Genomic DNA, 12303 nt, shown 5'->3' with positions numbered 1-12303 from the left:
AAACAGATAGGCTCAGGAGTGCATAAGAAGTCCCAGGAATAGGAAATTTAGATGTTTTTGTTTGTTTGTTTGTTTTATTGGTTGGTTGGTGCTTTCTTACATTTCTAATTTAGTGTTTTCCTTTTATAGACCCATGCTCTCTTTCTTCTCTCTCTCTGTCTCTCTTTTTTTCTGTTTGTTTGTTTTTTGGGGACAGTCTCGCTCTGTTGCCCAGGTTGTAATGCAGAGGCGCCATCTTGGCTCACTGCAACCTCCATCTTCCGGGTTCAAGCAATTCTCCTGCTTCAGCCTCCCAAGTAGCTGGGATTACAGCACATACCACCATGCCCTGCTAATTTTTGTATTTTTGTAAAGACGGGGTTTCACCATGTTGGCCAGGCTGGTCTCAAACTCCTGACCTCAAGTAATCTGCCTGATTCGGCCTCCCAAAGTGCTGGGATTACAGGCGTGAGCCACTGTGCCTAGCCGACTAATCACTTTCTTCATGGCAATGATGAACTTGATAGTTATGAGCACCAGGGGACTAAGGAAGCACTGAATATTGTCTCTGGGTATATTTTTAATTTTTATAACAGCCAGTATGGAGGGCCTGGTGGGTAGAACCACATTATTGGAGCTAGAAAGACTCTAAAAGGTTTCGAATCTCAGCTCTACCACCAACCAGTTCTGTGAATTGGGGAAATCTAAATCTTGATTTCATCATCTGTAAAGTGAGGATGACTAAGGGTAAAATGTTTTTGGGAGAATTAAACGATATCATGTGTATAATTTTCTTGTATTATTTCTTTTGATGCAACCTATTTGTTATGGGAATCTGGACTTACGGACCTCCTAATTCATTTCTAAACTTTGAGGCTATCATGAGCTTTGCTTTCTTTTCAAATGTGTCTCTTTTTTTCTTTTATACCGCTTATAAAATTTTTTTTCTCCATAGGTTGAATTCATTCCACTTCATAGATTTAATATAGTTTCTTGTTTTAGATTTATAGTTTAGCACAAAACTTGATAATGACACAGAGGGGCATTGTGTCCTGGAAGCCTTTATGTGGGTGTGTGTGTGCTTTTACTGTTACTCAATTGCTAAAAGAAGGAATGAAAATAAAACATGAATCCTTTACGAGTAGCCTCATGTGGAAGGGCAGTTCTTAGAACAAAAGCATAAACAGTCTTTTAATAAATCAAGAAATTATGCAGCCAAGTTTTTAGTTTAGAAGGCAGATTCATTTCCAGAGCAAATAATACACATTCTTTCTTTTTGAGATGGAGATACGCTGTGTCACCAGGCTGGAGTGCAGTGGCATGATCTAAGCTCACTGCAACCTCCCCCTCCCGGGTTCAAGTGATTCTCCTGCCTCAGCCTCCCAAGTAGCTGGGACTATAGGCGCGTGCCACTACACCCAGCTAATTTTTGTATTTTTAGTAGAGATGGGGTTTAACCATGTTGGCCAGGATGGTCTCAATCTCCTGACCTTGTGAGCTGCCCGCCTCAGCCTCCCAAAGTGCTAGGATTACAAGCATGAGCCACCGGACCTGGCCAATACACATATTTCATGGGTTATTGTTGATATTTATGGAAAACTTTGCTGATGCCCTGATAAGAATATTAAAGTACTGGCAATTGGAGTTTCTGTTGATGATGCTTTTTTTCTCTCTTTGTTCACGTTCCTCCTTTTTGCCTAGCTCTTGTCAACCACAAACACGGTTCCCAGATCTCCCAGCAGAGCAGTTTACCTGTTGACACCCACTTTTCACTGTCCTCCAAGAGCTGTTTAGAAAATGGTAAGATCCCTTTACCCACCCAAATCAGGCACCACTCTGATGAGTAAACCAGAGTGAGAGTCACTTCCCTTCCCTGATTTTGGAATCTTCCCCCAGCCATCCTCTTGCTGTAACCTCAATCAGAGCCAGACATTCAAGCTCATGGATTCCAAGTCATACTTTTCAAAGGCATCCCCCTCCGACCCAGCCCTCCCTCATTTCTCCATTGTGTACCCTGGGAGTATTTTCTTCAAGGTCTTGAGAAGCCAGGACCATGGCTTTGGTGACAATGACATTCATGTGCTTGGAAGAGTGGCCCAGGGCCCTTCTATCACAAAAACAACCCGCCGTGTTTTGGGAACCAAGGTTTCTGTGTTCAAAGGCAAAAATATGTTCTTATATTTTTAAAATGTTATAAAGGAGACTTCCTAGGGAAGATTATGGTTGCACAAATCTAGAAAGAATATTGTCTATCCCTGAATGAGATAATAAAGGAAATAATATATGGGCTGGTAGAAAAAGAGAACCTTGCCCTCCCTTGGAGCACGGGCATAAGAGAGCTAACTGCTGTATGGCTCAGGGAATGAGTGGGAGGTAGGGCTGACTGCTGTGGGTCTCATGGACTTGCTTTTCAGGACCTTTTCATCATAGATCTAACACCTTAAGAACTGTTGAAGGGTTCTTGCTTTTAGAGAATGTGCTTAGGTGTCAAGTGTTCCTTCCATACCTCCCCATCCCCAACATATACTTCTGGACTTGATGTAATGAGGGATCAGAATTTAGGACTGGATCTGTCTCACTGGGGAGGGCCAGATATTGAGGAAATAGACCCAGGTGCATATGCTAAGAACAAGCCCAGCAGACACAGCAAAATAGCAAGTAGGAGTGAAGTAAACCAGAAGGTATCCAGAGGACCCAGCATGCAAATGCCCGGGAACTTAAATAGGTGGTCCAGGGACAGGAAGTCTCTTAGCAGCCAATCAAGTGGCAAGCAGCTGGTTGGCCCAGCAGGTAGTCTGTGAGCAATGAGGCAGGCCTTGGTCATTGAAGGGCAGGACTCAATCCCAGGCTGGGAGGTTGGGAACAATTAGGACATTATCCAATTCTAAGGAAACCAGGATGGACCTTGTTCAGTCTTCCAGTCTAAGGCTAGGATGGTTCTCATGATCCAGTGGGAGTGAGCCTGAATGTGATCAGGATTGTTAGCCAGGGTTCTCTTGGTGGTAAGTAACAAGAACTCAACTCACATTAGCTCAAGTGACAGGATAATTATTTGTTCATGTCCTGTGGTATGGATTACAAGATTAAAAGAAGAACTGCAAGTACAGGGTCTAGGGCAGGATGTGGGGACTAAAGACTGCAGGGTCTCTTCTCTGTCCATCTCCATGTGGCTGCACGCTGCAGACAGGCTCTCTCCACATGTTAAAGGGATGGTCACTGCCATCCCCAGATTTGTGTGTCCCTTTCTTAGGAGGAAAGCGATTATTTTCTCCCCAAGTCATGTGTCAATCCCAGCTAATGACTGATTATGATTAGCTTTCTTTGAATTAAGTACTCACTCTAGGCTGGGTGCAGTGGCTCATGCCTGTAATCTCAGCACTTTGGGAGGCCCAGGTGGGTGCATCACTTGAGGCCAGGAGTTTGAGACCAGCCTGGGCAATATGGTGAAACCCCATCTCTACAAAAAATACAAAAATTAGACAGGCATGATGGCATTTGCCTGCAGTCCCAGCTACTTGGGAGGCTGAGGTGAGAGGATCACCTGAGCTTGGTGAAGTCAAGGCTGTAGTGAGCTGTGATCACGCCACTACACTCCAGCCTGGGTGACAAACCACGGTCGTGTCTCAAAACAACAAGAAAACAACAGTAAGTACCCACTGTATGGGCCAATAATGGTTGCCTGGAAGATGGGTGATGGGTAATATTAGTCAAACCTGGGCCATTGGCTCATGGGTGCAAGGGAGTGTAATTATCAGCTCAACGTGAGCCACATGGAATAGGGTGTGATAATACCCCAAAGGAAGGGAAGTCAAGTAGTTCCATAGTTTCAGAAGTGAAGATAAAGCCTGTTCTTTTTTTTTTTTTGGAGACAAGGTCTTACCTTGTTGCCCAGGCTGGAGTGCATTGGCGCAAACACAGCTCACTGCAGCTTCAACCTCTTGTGCTCAAGCAATTCTCCTGCCTCAGCCCTCAGGTAGCTGGAACTACAGGTGCACAACACCACACCTGTCTAATTTTTCTGGTTTTTGTAAAGACAGGGTTTTACCATCTTGCCCAGGCTGCTCTCAAACTCCTGAGCCTAAGGGATCCATCCACCTTGGCCTCTCAAAGTGCTGAGATTACAGGTGTGAGCCACCACACCCAGCCAAAGCCTGTTCTTAATCTAGGGCTAAGGTGGAAAATAGAGGTAAGAAAAAAAGAGAGGAGCCACAATGCCCTGATTTAAAGCTTCACCTGGAGTTGTGGCTAAAATGAAGAGCTTATGGCAAAGGCAAAAGACCTGGACATAGAATACCGGTTACCCTTTCTAATTACAACTAATGTTTTCCCTGCACATAGCGCAAAAATTCCGGAAGGAGATACCCCAAAATATTAACGGTGTTTGTGTGGTAGGATTCCATATTCTTTTTTCTCTGTTTCATTTCATTATCTTCCAAATTTTCTTCCATATGTAACTTATTACTGTTTTATTGAATGGACTAGACTAGATGGAATGAAATAAAGAAATAGCAGGTTTTCCTCTTCTCCTAAATTCCTGAAAGCTGTCTTTGGATCTTTCCATATGTTCACTATAAGGTAGGATTTTTACAAGAGAAGAATGTGAAAGCTGAGAGGGCCTTATAAATCATCTCGTTTAGTTCTCTTATTTTACAGATGAGAAAACTGAAGCCCAGAGATGATGTTCTTTTTTTTTTTTTTTTTTTTTTTTTGACAGGGTCTCCCTCTGTCGCCCAGGCTGGAGTGCAGTAGCATGATCTTGGCTCACTACAGCCTCCGCCTCCCAGGTGTGATCCTCCCACCTCAGCCTCCTGAGTAGCTGGGGCTACAGATGTGTGCCACCACGCCTGGCTAATTTTTGTATTTTTGTAGAGACAGGGTTTCACCATGTTGGCCAGGCTGGTCTCAAACTCCTGACCTCAAGTGATCCACCTGCCTCAGCCTCCCAAAGTGCTGGGATTACAGGCATGAGTCACTGTGCCTGGCCTCAGAGATGCTGAGTACTCAGGCTGGTTAATGGGAGAGTCAAAAACAGAACTCAAGTCTATTGACTGCTGAGAAAGTGTTTTCTCTAGTAGGCGGGAATCTGTCTGAAACTGGGAGATGCTGAAGAGTCTTATCTGTAGGTCCACACAGTACGTAGGGATTCTTGAAAAGCCTCAAATAATTGAGATGCCATCATAAATTTTTTTTTTTTAAGAGATGGGATCTCACTATGTTGCCCAGGCTGGTCTCGAACTCCTGGGCTCAAGCAATCTGCCTGCCTTGGCCTCTTGAAGTGCTGGGATTACAGGCGTGAGCCATTGGGCTCAGCCCACCGTCATAGAGATTTAATTACTTCAGGTTAAAGCTTCGATCCCATTTCAGTACAAGTCCCCTTGAGGAGAAGTTATTCTTAGGCTGATGATTTGTATACTTTGATACAAATGGATTTTGATTCCTTTTATATGTAGGCTTTGGTAGACTGATGGCTGGGCAGGATTTACAGAGTGAGTACTGAACTGGTATAAATTTTGAAATATCCCTTTTATGTTTGTTTATTTATTTATTTATTTATTTATATTCTTTTTGTGTTTAATATATGTGTCTTCTTTTTTAAGGTTGGATCTTTCAACATCCTTACTCAAAATGGGAAATTCTGAAGTGGAAGGCAGTCCCCAGTATAGCTGTGAAGAGACTACAAGTAGCCATAATTCAAATGTAGGAAGCCCTCCATAGTCTTTATAATCATAGACTTTTATAAAGCATATGGTTTGATGGGCAAGAAGAAACGCAGAGCATGTGGCTCCCCAGACAAGTCACCTTATCACGATACCTGCCTATTGTATCTGTAATATGAAAACATATATACACAACTGCATGCACAAACTCCTCTCTTCCTGGTAACTTATGGGAAATTCACTATACGGCACATGAACTTATCAGTGCATCAGCCTTGTCAGATGACTGGTACAGGATTATATGTGAAAACAGCGGGGAGTAAAAACAAACAAACAAACAAAAAAAGAAAGTAGTGGGGAGGAGGGAAGGAAGGAAAGAGGAAGCCAGGGAAAGAAAAGTCAGTTGTAGGCAAAGCACCGTTCTAAGAAAACATAAATCCAGTCCCTATATTCAAGGAACTTATCACCTAGAATGGGAAACTAAGCATTTCAGCAAGCTAACAATCAACAGAGGACAAATCAAATAATCAGGAGGTGTTAGTAACAATAGAAACCACTGACAAAATATCTAGTCTGTGCTAGACAGCAGACCTGATGCTTTAAATAGGTCATCTATACTCCTCACAAAAACTCTATGAGACAGGTATGATGATCCCCACTTTACTGATGGTACCGATGTACCATAAAGTGTGGCCATTTGTTCACAGTGATTCAGCTAGAAAAAGGCAGAGCCAGGGGTAAAACCCAGCTTTGTGTGACTCCTAAGTCCATTTATTTATTTTTCTTTTTTATTTATATTATTATTTTTAGAAACAGAGTCCTGCTCTGTCCCCCAGGCTGGAGTGCAGTGGCATAGCATGGCTTACTGTAACCTAAAACTACTGGGCTCTAGTGATCCTCCTGCCTCAGCCTCCTGGGTAGCTGGGACTATAGGTGTGTGCCATTACACCCAGTTAATTTTAAAATTTTTTATAGAGATAGGATCTTGCTATGTTGCCCAGGCTGGTCACAAACTCCTGGGCTAACGCGATCTTCCTGCCTTGGCCTCCCAGGATGTTGGGATTACAGGTGTGAGCCACTTTGCCCGGCCCATTTTTCACCATGAATTGTTTCTACTCCAGTTCTTCACCTAGCATCCGGTGTGAAAAAAACCACTTATTGCTTTTGAGGGTGTATTTTAAACGTAACACATGCTTGGTATTTAAATTTTTCAAAAATTTAGAAAAGTGTCAGAAAGAAATTAAAATCACACAGTATTTTCACCAAGAGAATACTATTTCAACATTTTGGCATATTTTCTTCCAAACTTTTCTCCAATATACATACACACCCCCCCACACACATACATACAGTGAATATATACTATGTATTTGTGTGTGTGTGTGTGTGTGTATATATATATAATATACTTATTTTTTGAATACCATTTTTGTCCTGCTTTTTTTTCTTTCACTTGATCATTAGCATTTTCCTGTGATATTAAGTTCTTCAGAAAAAAGATTTTGAATGGCTGCTTCGAATTCCATTGCATGGATGGTCTATGATTTTTTTGAACCCTTCTCCTATTATTGAACATTTATGTTTGTACAACTGTCCTACATTTTTTTGTTTCTTTGGGTCCTTCCTGAAGCTAGATTTCTCAAAGTGAAATTTTGTTAAAGGATATGAACATGTTTAAGGCTCTAGAGATGTACCACAAAATTGCTTTTCAAACAAAAATGCCAGCTAACTTTTCATAGCAAAGTATGAGAGATCCCATTGCAGCATTCTTTTTTTTTTTTTTTTTTTTTTTTAGGAAATGGGGTCTTGCTATGTTTCCCACGCTGGTCTCGAACTCCTGGCCTTAGTCACCTCCTGCTTCAGCCTCCGAAAGTACTGAGATGACAGGCATGAGCCACCGCGTGCAGCTCCATCACAGCATTCTTAGCACTGAACAGAATTAACACGCTTGTTCAACCTTGCAAAATTGATAGGCAAAAAATACTCTTTTAAGTGTCTATTTCTTTAATAATAGAGAGATTTAACTTTGTATTTCTTGATCTTTTAAGAAATTTCTGGCTGGGCACAGTGGCTCACACCTGTAATCCTAGCCTTTTAGGAATAGGTAGCATATTTTAACGGAAAGAAAACCAAACTTGCAGGGAGTATACAGGAAGTGTGTGTGTTTTCTGCTTAATTTTGCTATGAACCTAAAACTGTTCTGAATAATGAAGCATTTTTTTTATTTGAAAGAATATAAAACCCCAGTTGAGGTCAGAACACTCAGGTTCCTTAGTCAATGGGTGTGGGATCTTGTGTAAGTTACTTGAACTCCCTGAACCTCAATGTCTTCAGTCAGTTAGGGAAAATAACATGTCTCTGTTTAGTACTGCAGGTTATAAAGCTGAAATCAACACAATATATATAAACATGTTTTGTAGACACTAAAGCACTAAGCAAGTAAAAGGTATTTTTAAAATAATAACTCAGTACCATCAAAGGTTGTTTCTTTTTTTTTTTTTTTTTTTTTGAGATGGAGTCTCGCTGTGTCACCCAGGCTGGAGTGCAGTGGTGTGATCTTGGCTCACTGCAACGTCCCCCTGCCAGCTTCAAGCAATTCTGCCCCAGTCTCCCAAGTAGCTGGGATTATAGGCATGCACCACCATGCCCAGCTAATTTTTGTATTTTTAGTAGAGACAGGGTTTCACCATGTTGGCCAGGCTGGTCTTGAACTCCTGACCTCAAGTGATCCACCCGCCTCACCCTCCCAAAGTGCTGGGATTACAGGAATGAGGCACTGTGCCCGGCCCAGAGGAGCTTTCTTGAAACAAGTGGGTTTAGAACCAAGAAGAGATGGCTTGACAGAGATGATAGAGGAGGAGAGTTTAGCTGGCACACAGCAGCAGGGATGAGTAAGAGGCCATTATACATGACCCATAATAACAAACTCTCACGGCAGTAGTTTTTTAATGAGGATTGCTAGAGTTGCTAGAATTCATTCCCAAGGGATCTGTCATACGTAGACTCCAAGCTTTAAAAACAGCACATGTAATTTTATGTGTATTATGAAACATTTCTGTAAGAAAAGCAGCAAAATCTTAACATCCCCAGGTTACTGGCATTAGAAATACCATGGAGATTAAATTAATGCTTGCTGGGTGAATTGCAATTTTAGGCAAATCAGAACTTTCAGTCTAGTTACCCTACCAAATTTCTATGTTTGCTCAACTTGGAACATTATAGAACTTTACTATTAAGTCAGGCCCCGGGGAATTAAGGGCAGGAAAAAAGACAGAAGCTTCTCTAACTCCAGGGGCAGGTCTACCCTGGGATAGACTCTGTGGGTTTATCACAAGAAGTCTGGTCTGACAAACATAGTGAAACTATCCCAGACCAGTTCCCAAGGTACTTCTGAAAGCAGAGCTCATTCCCCAGGAAGGGTCTATGTGGACCTTTTGTCTGGTCCTGAATCAGATCTCTGGTCTGTAGTTGATGACACTCAGATTTTCTGATTTTAGTCATATTCACTGTTCCAGCATGGCGGTGCAAAGCAGGGGAATTCTGGGCTTGCTTCTAACCCTGATCCTACTATTCTTTAGCTGTGCGACCAGGGATATAAGAGTCAATATAGCATAAAGGTTTAGAACCCAGGCCCTGGAGTCCACATGACTCTCATTTGCCAATCATGGGATTTGAGACATTTAGCTTCTCAAAGCTTTACTTTCCTCGTGTAAAATGGGAATCCTAATAGAATCTACCTCATAGGGTTATTGAAAGCCTTAAATGAAATCATAAGCTAAATACCTTAGCACAATCTCTAGAGTATAGCAAGTGTTTGATAAGCAGTTACCTATTATGTTGCAATTATTGTTCCCTTTTCTGCATTTGGCTCCCTCATCTGTAGAATGGGATTAGATATTCTCCAAGCATCCTTCAGCTCTTACATTCAATGAGTGCCCCTACCATATTGAATTTAGCTTACTATTAGATTAGAGCCGATCTGAGATAAAGATTGGCTCTGAGATGTAGTTTGAGAGTTGAGATATAGTTCCTTTTTGAGATGTAGTTCCCTTTTATTCCAGCCTCTGTCTTAGAGGACTAGAACAATTGGGTAACTTGTGAGTTAGAGAATGACTGTTCCCTAAGACCTGAAAATGGCTTTCCCTGGGAATGACCAGCTACCTGAAACTTCCAAGAAACCATTTCGTGCAAGTATTAGGGTACCTTTGACAAATGAATAAACTTGGTGATAATTGTCACCTGTTGGAGAATCCAGGGATCAACTTCTGGCCCTCAGGCAAGAGGAAGGCAGGAAATCTGCCACTGTTAACCTTGAGAAAAGGCAGAGAAAAGGCCATCTTTGTTGGCATGCCAGGCTGATTGGCCTTGACACAATGACTAAAAGACTCTTTGTCTAGGGCATGTTAAAGGGATTAGAAAAGGAAGCACTGCTTTTAAAAAGGTAATGGGGAACTTTCCCAAATTATAGCTGCCTACTCAACATATTTGATTAATGTGGCATTTATAGAATGTGAGCGATTTTGCCTGGGGTTTTTTTTTTTTTGCACAAGGGCTTTTGTATCTGAATTTTTGGCCTTGTTAGTAGGGAGGGGAAGTGTGCCTTTTTTCTCCCAATGATTATAGGTACTCACACTTTAGAGTACTTAGCTTTCTTTTAAGAATAATCCAAAAGGTCCATTTGTAGAAAGTCAGAAAAATAGAATCCCGTATAGGCACTGAATGAAAGGGCTGAGGTGTGGGCTTGGAAAGTGGTCATTAGGCTTGGGCTTATAAATATGTGTTCTTAGGCTGACATTCTGCCAGCCTTTGGTGCTTTTCAATGGAGTGGCATGCGTGTGTTCTGGGGTGGGGAAGAGTGGCAATCTATAAGTGCTTTGCTTTTGTCACATTGTTCAAAAATTCTGCCCACTCACCTCATTTTTGCAGTGGGATACATTTTCATGAGAATATGGGAAAGAAAGGAAGGAGAGTCAGGAGGAGGGAAGCAAGAGACGAGACAAAAGGGAAGTGAGAGGGAGCAGTTGTTTTAACCAAGCATTTCTATTTTCCAGCTACTCAGTGAGTAGCAGATCTGGCCCTTAGCCACCCTTCTGGCTCTAGTTCCTTCCCCAACAATGGTGTGGCTATTATACCTTTCCCTGTGTTCTTAATCAGCTGTATTATTTCCAAGTACTTATTCTTAATCCTTTAAAAAGTTTCCTTTCAGCATAGCTCTTCCCACTCCCCAAGCCCCACACCCATCCAATAAATGTGCCACACATATACACACACACACAAAACACAGAGACCAATTCTCCTAAACACTCCAAAGCCTCCTTGACATATGCAAGCTCAATTTTAGGAAATTTTAAGCATGTCTTAACAATGAAAACTACTGGGGATTCCCAGTGGAATCTGCTCTGAATCTGAAGGAACTCTCCAAGGGTGGCTTCAGAGATTTGTCTTCACGCTGTTGCTGAGATCTAGTTGTTTGTTTTGAGCTTTACTCTATGTCCACATTGGAAATGCACAAACTGCTGACTTCTTCGAGAAGAAGGTTCCCACATCTCCTAACTTCTCCTAACTAGAGTCCTGGCACTTCTGGCTGTTCTCAAGGGTTGGTCTTCATTCTGCCCAGTTACATCCCCACACTGTGTTTTTTTTGTTTTGTTTTGTTTTTAGACAGAGTCTCTCTCTGTCACCCAGGCTGGAGGGCAGTGGTGCGATCTCAGCTCACTGCAATCTCCCCATCCCAGGTTCAAGCGATTCTCCTCCTCAGCCTCTCAAGTAGCTGGGATTACAGGCATGTACCACCATGCCCGGCTAATTTTTGTATTTTTAGCAGAGACAGGGTTTCACCGTGTTGGCCAGGCTGCTCTCGAACTCCTGGCCTCAAGTCATCTGCCTGCCTTAGCCTCCCAAAATGCTGGGATTACAGGTGTGAGCCACTGCACCCAGCCCCCACATCTGTTTCAATGAGTGAGAAGCCCAGCAGCCTGCCTTTGGCTGCTGGGGCCAAGGAGTAGAGGCAAGCCACCCAGTCCATGTAAATATTAAACAGGTGATGCTGGTGTCCGAGAGAGCTAAGCATGTCTCTCCAGTACATGACCTCTGCTTTGCCAGCTGGACTCCTGGAGGCTTCTCCTTTTAGTTTTTATTATTACTATTATTTTTAGAGACATGGTCTTGCCATGCTACTTAGGCTGGTCTCGAACTCGTGGCCTCAAGCAATCCTCCTGCCTCAGCCTCCCAGTGTGTTGGGATTACAGGCATGAGCCACTGCACCTGACTGAGGCTTCTAATGGAATGTTGCTAACAGCTACTGCTTGGCATGCTTGGGTACAGGAGTGTCTGTGGTTGTGTTTATAAGTATGTGCATACACACACGTGCACATGTGTGCGTGTGTGTTGGGATTGAAAAGCTGGGCTGGGCAAGAACTAGGAAGGTCTGCTTCATCAGCTTTATCCTCAGATACAGAGCCCGGGGAGGTCTAGTAATGAGTTTGGAATTGGGGTATGCATGACATTGAATCCTGGCTTTACCACGTAGCCATGTAGCCGTATAACTCAGGCACTTCTTTTGTTATGAGTGTTGCCTGTGGAAGAAACCTAATGAATATTTGTGAATGATACATGAATATTCTAAGATGCTACCTTCATATCAGGGTCTCAGTGTAAAACCTAGAAA

At 42.5% G+C, this 12303-nt stretch overlaps 1 protein-coding gene across 8 annotated transcripts in view; it reads left to right on the top strand.

Annotated features, from left to right (window-relative positions):
• LOC129009278 (uncharacterized) overlaps positions 1–5842 on the top strand; it is a 39972-nt gene extending 34130 nt beyond the window's left edge. For 2 of the 8 annotated variants that reach the window (XM_054441939.1, XM_054441938.1), the window contains 3 exons: positions 1681–1779; positions 5430–5465; positions 5577–5841. In XM_054441939.1, the coding sequence (XP_054297914.1) occupies positions 1681–1779; positions 5430–5465; positions 5577–5680 (239 nt within the window). In that variant the 3' untranslated portion in view covers positions 5681–5841. Of the gene's footprint in view, positions 1–1680; positions 1780–5429; positions 5466–5576 lie in introns of all 8 variants that reach the window. The other 6 variants (XM_054441936.1, XM_054441934.1, XM_054441941.1 and 3 more) reach the window with 4 other exon arrangements.
• The last annotated feature ends 6461 nt before the right edge of the window (positions 5843–12303 follow it).

The sequence above is a fragment of the Pongo pygmaeus genome, chromosome 10, assembly GCF_028885625.2.
Source record: "Pongo pygmaeus isolate AG05252 chromosome 10, NHGRI_mPonPyg2-v2.0_pri, whole genome shotgun sequence".
NCBI classification, from domain to species: Eukaryota; Metazoa; Chordata; class Mammalia; order Primates; family Hominidae; genus Pongo; species Pongo pygmaeus.
This window is presented reverse-complemented; position numbering and strand designations above follow the sequence as displayed.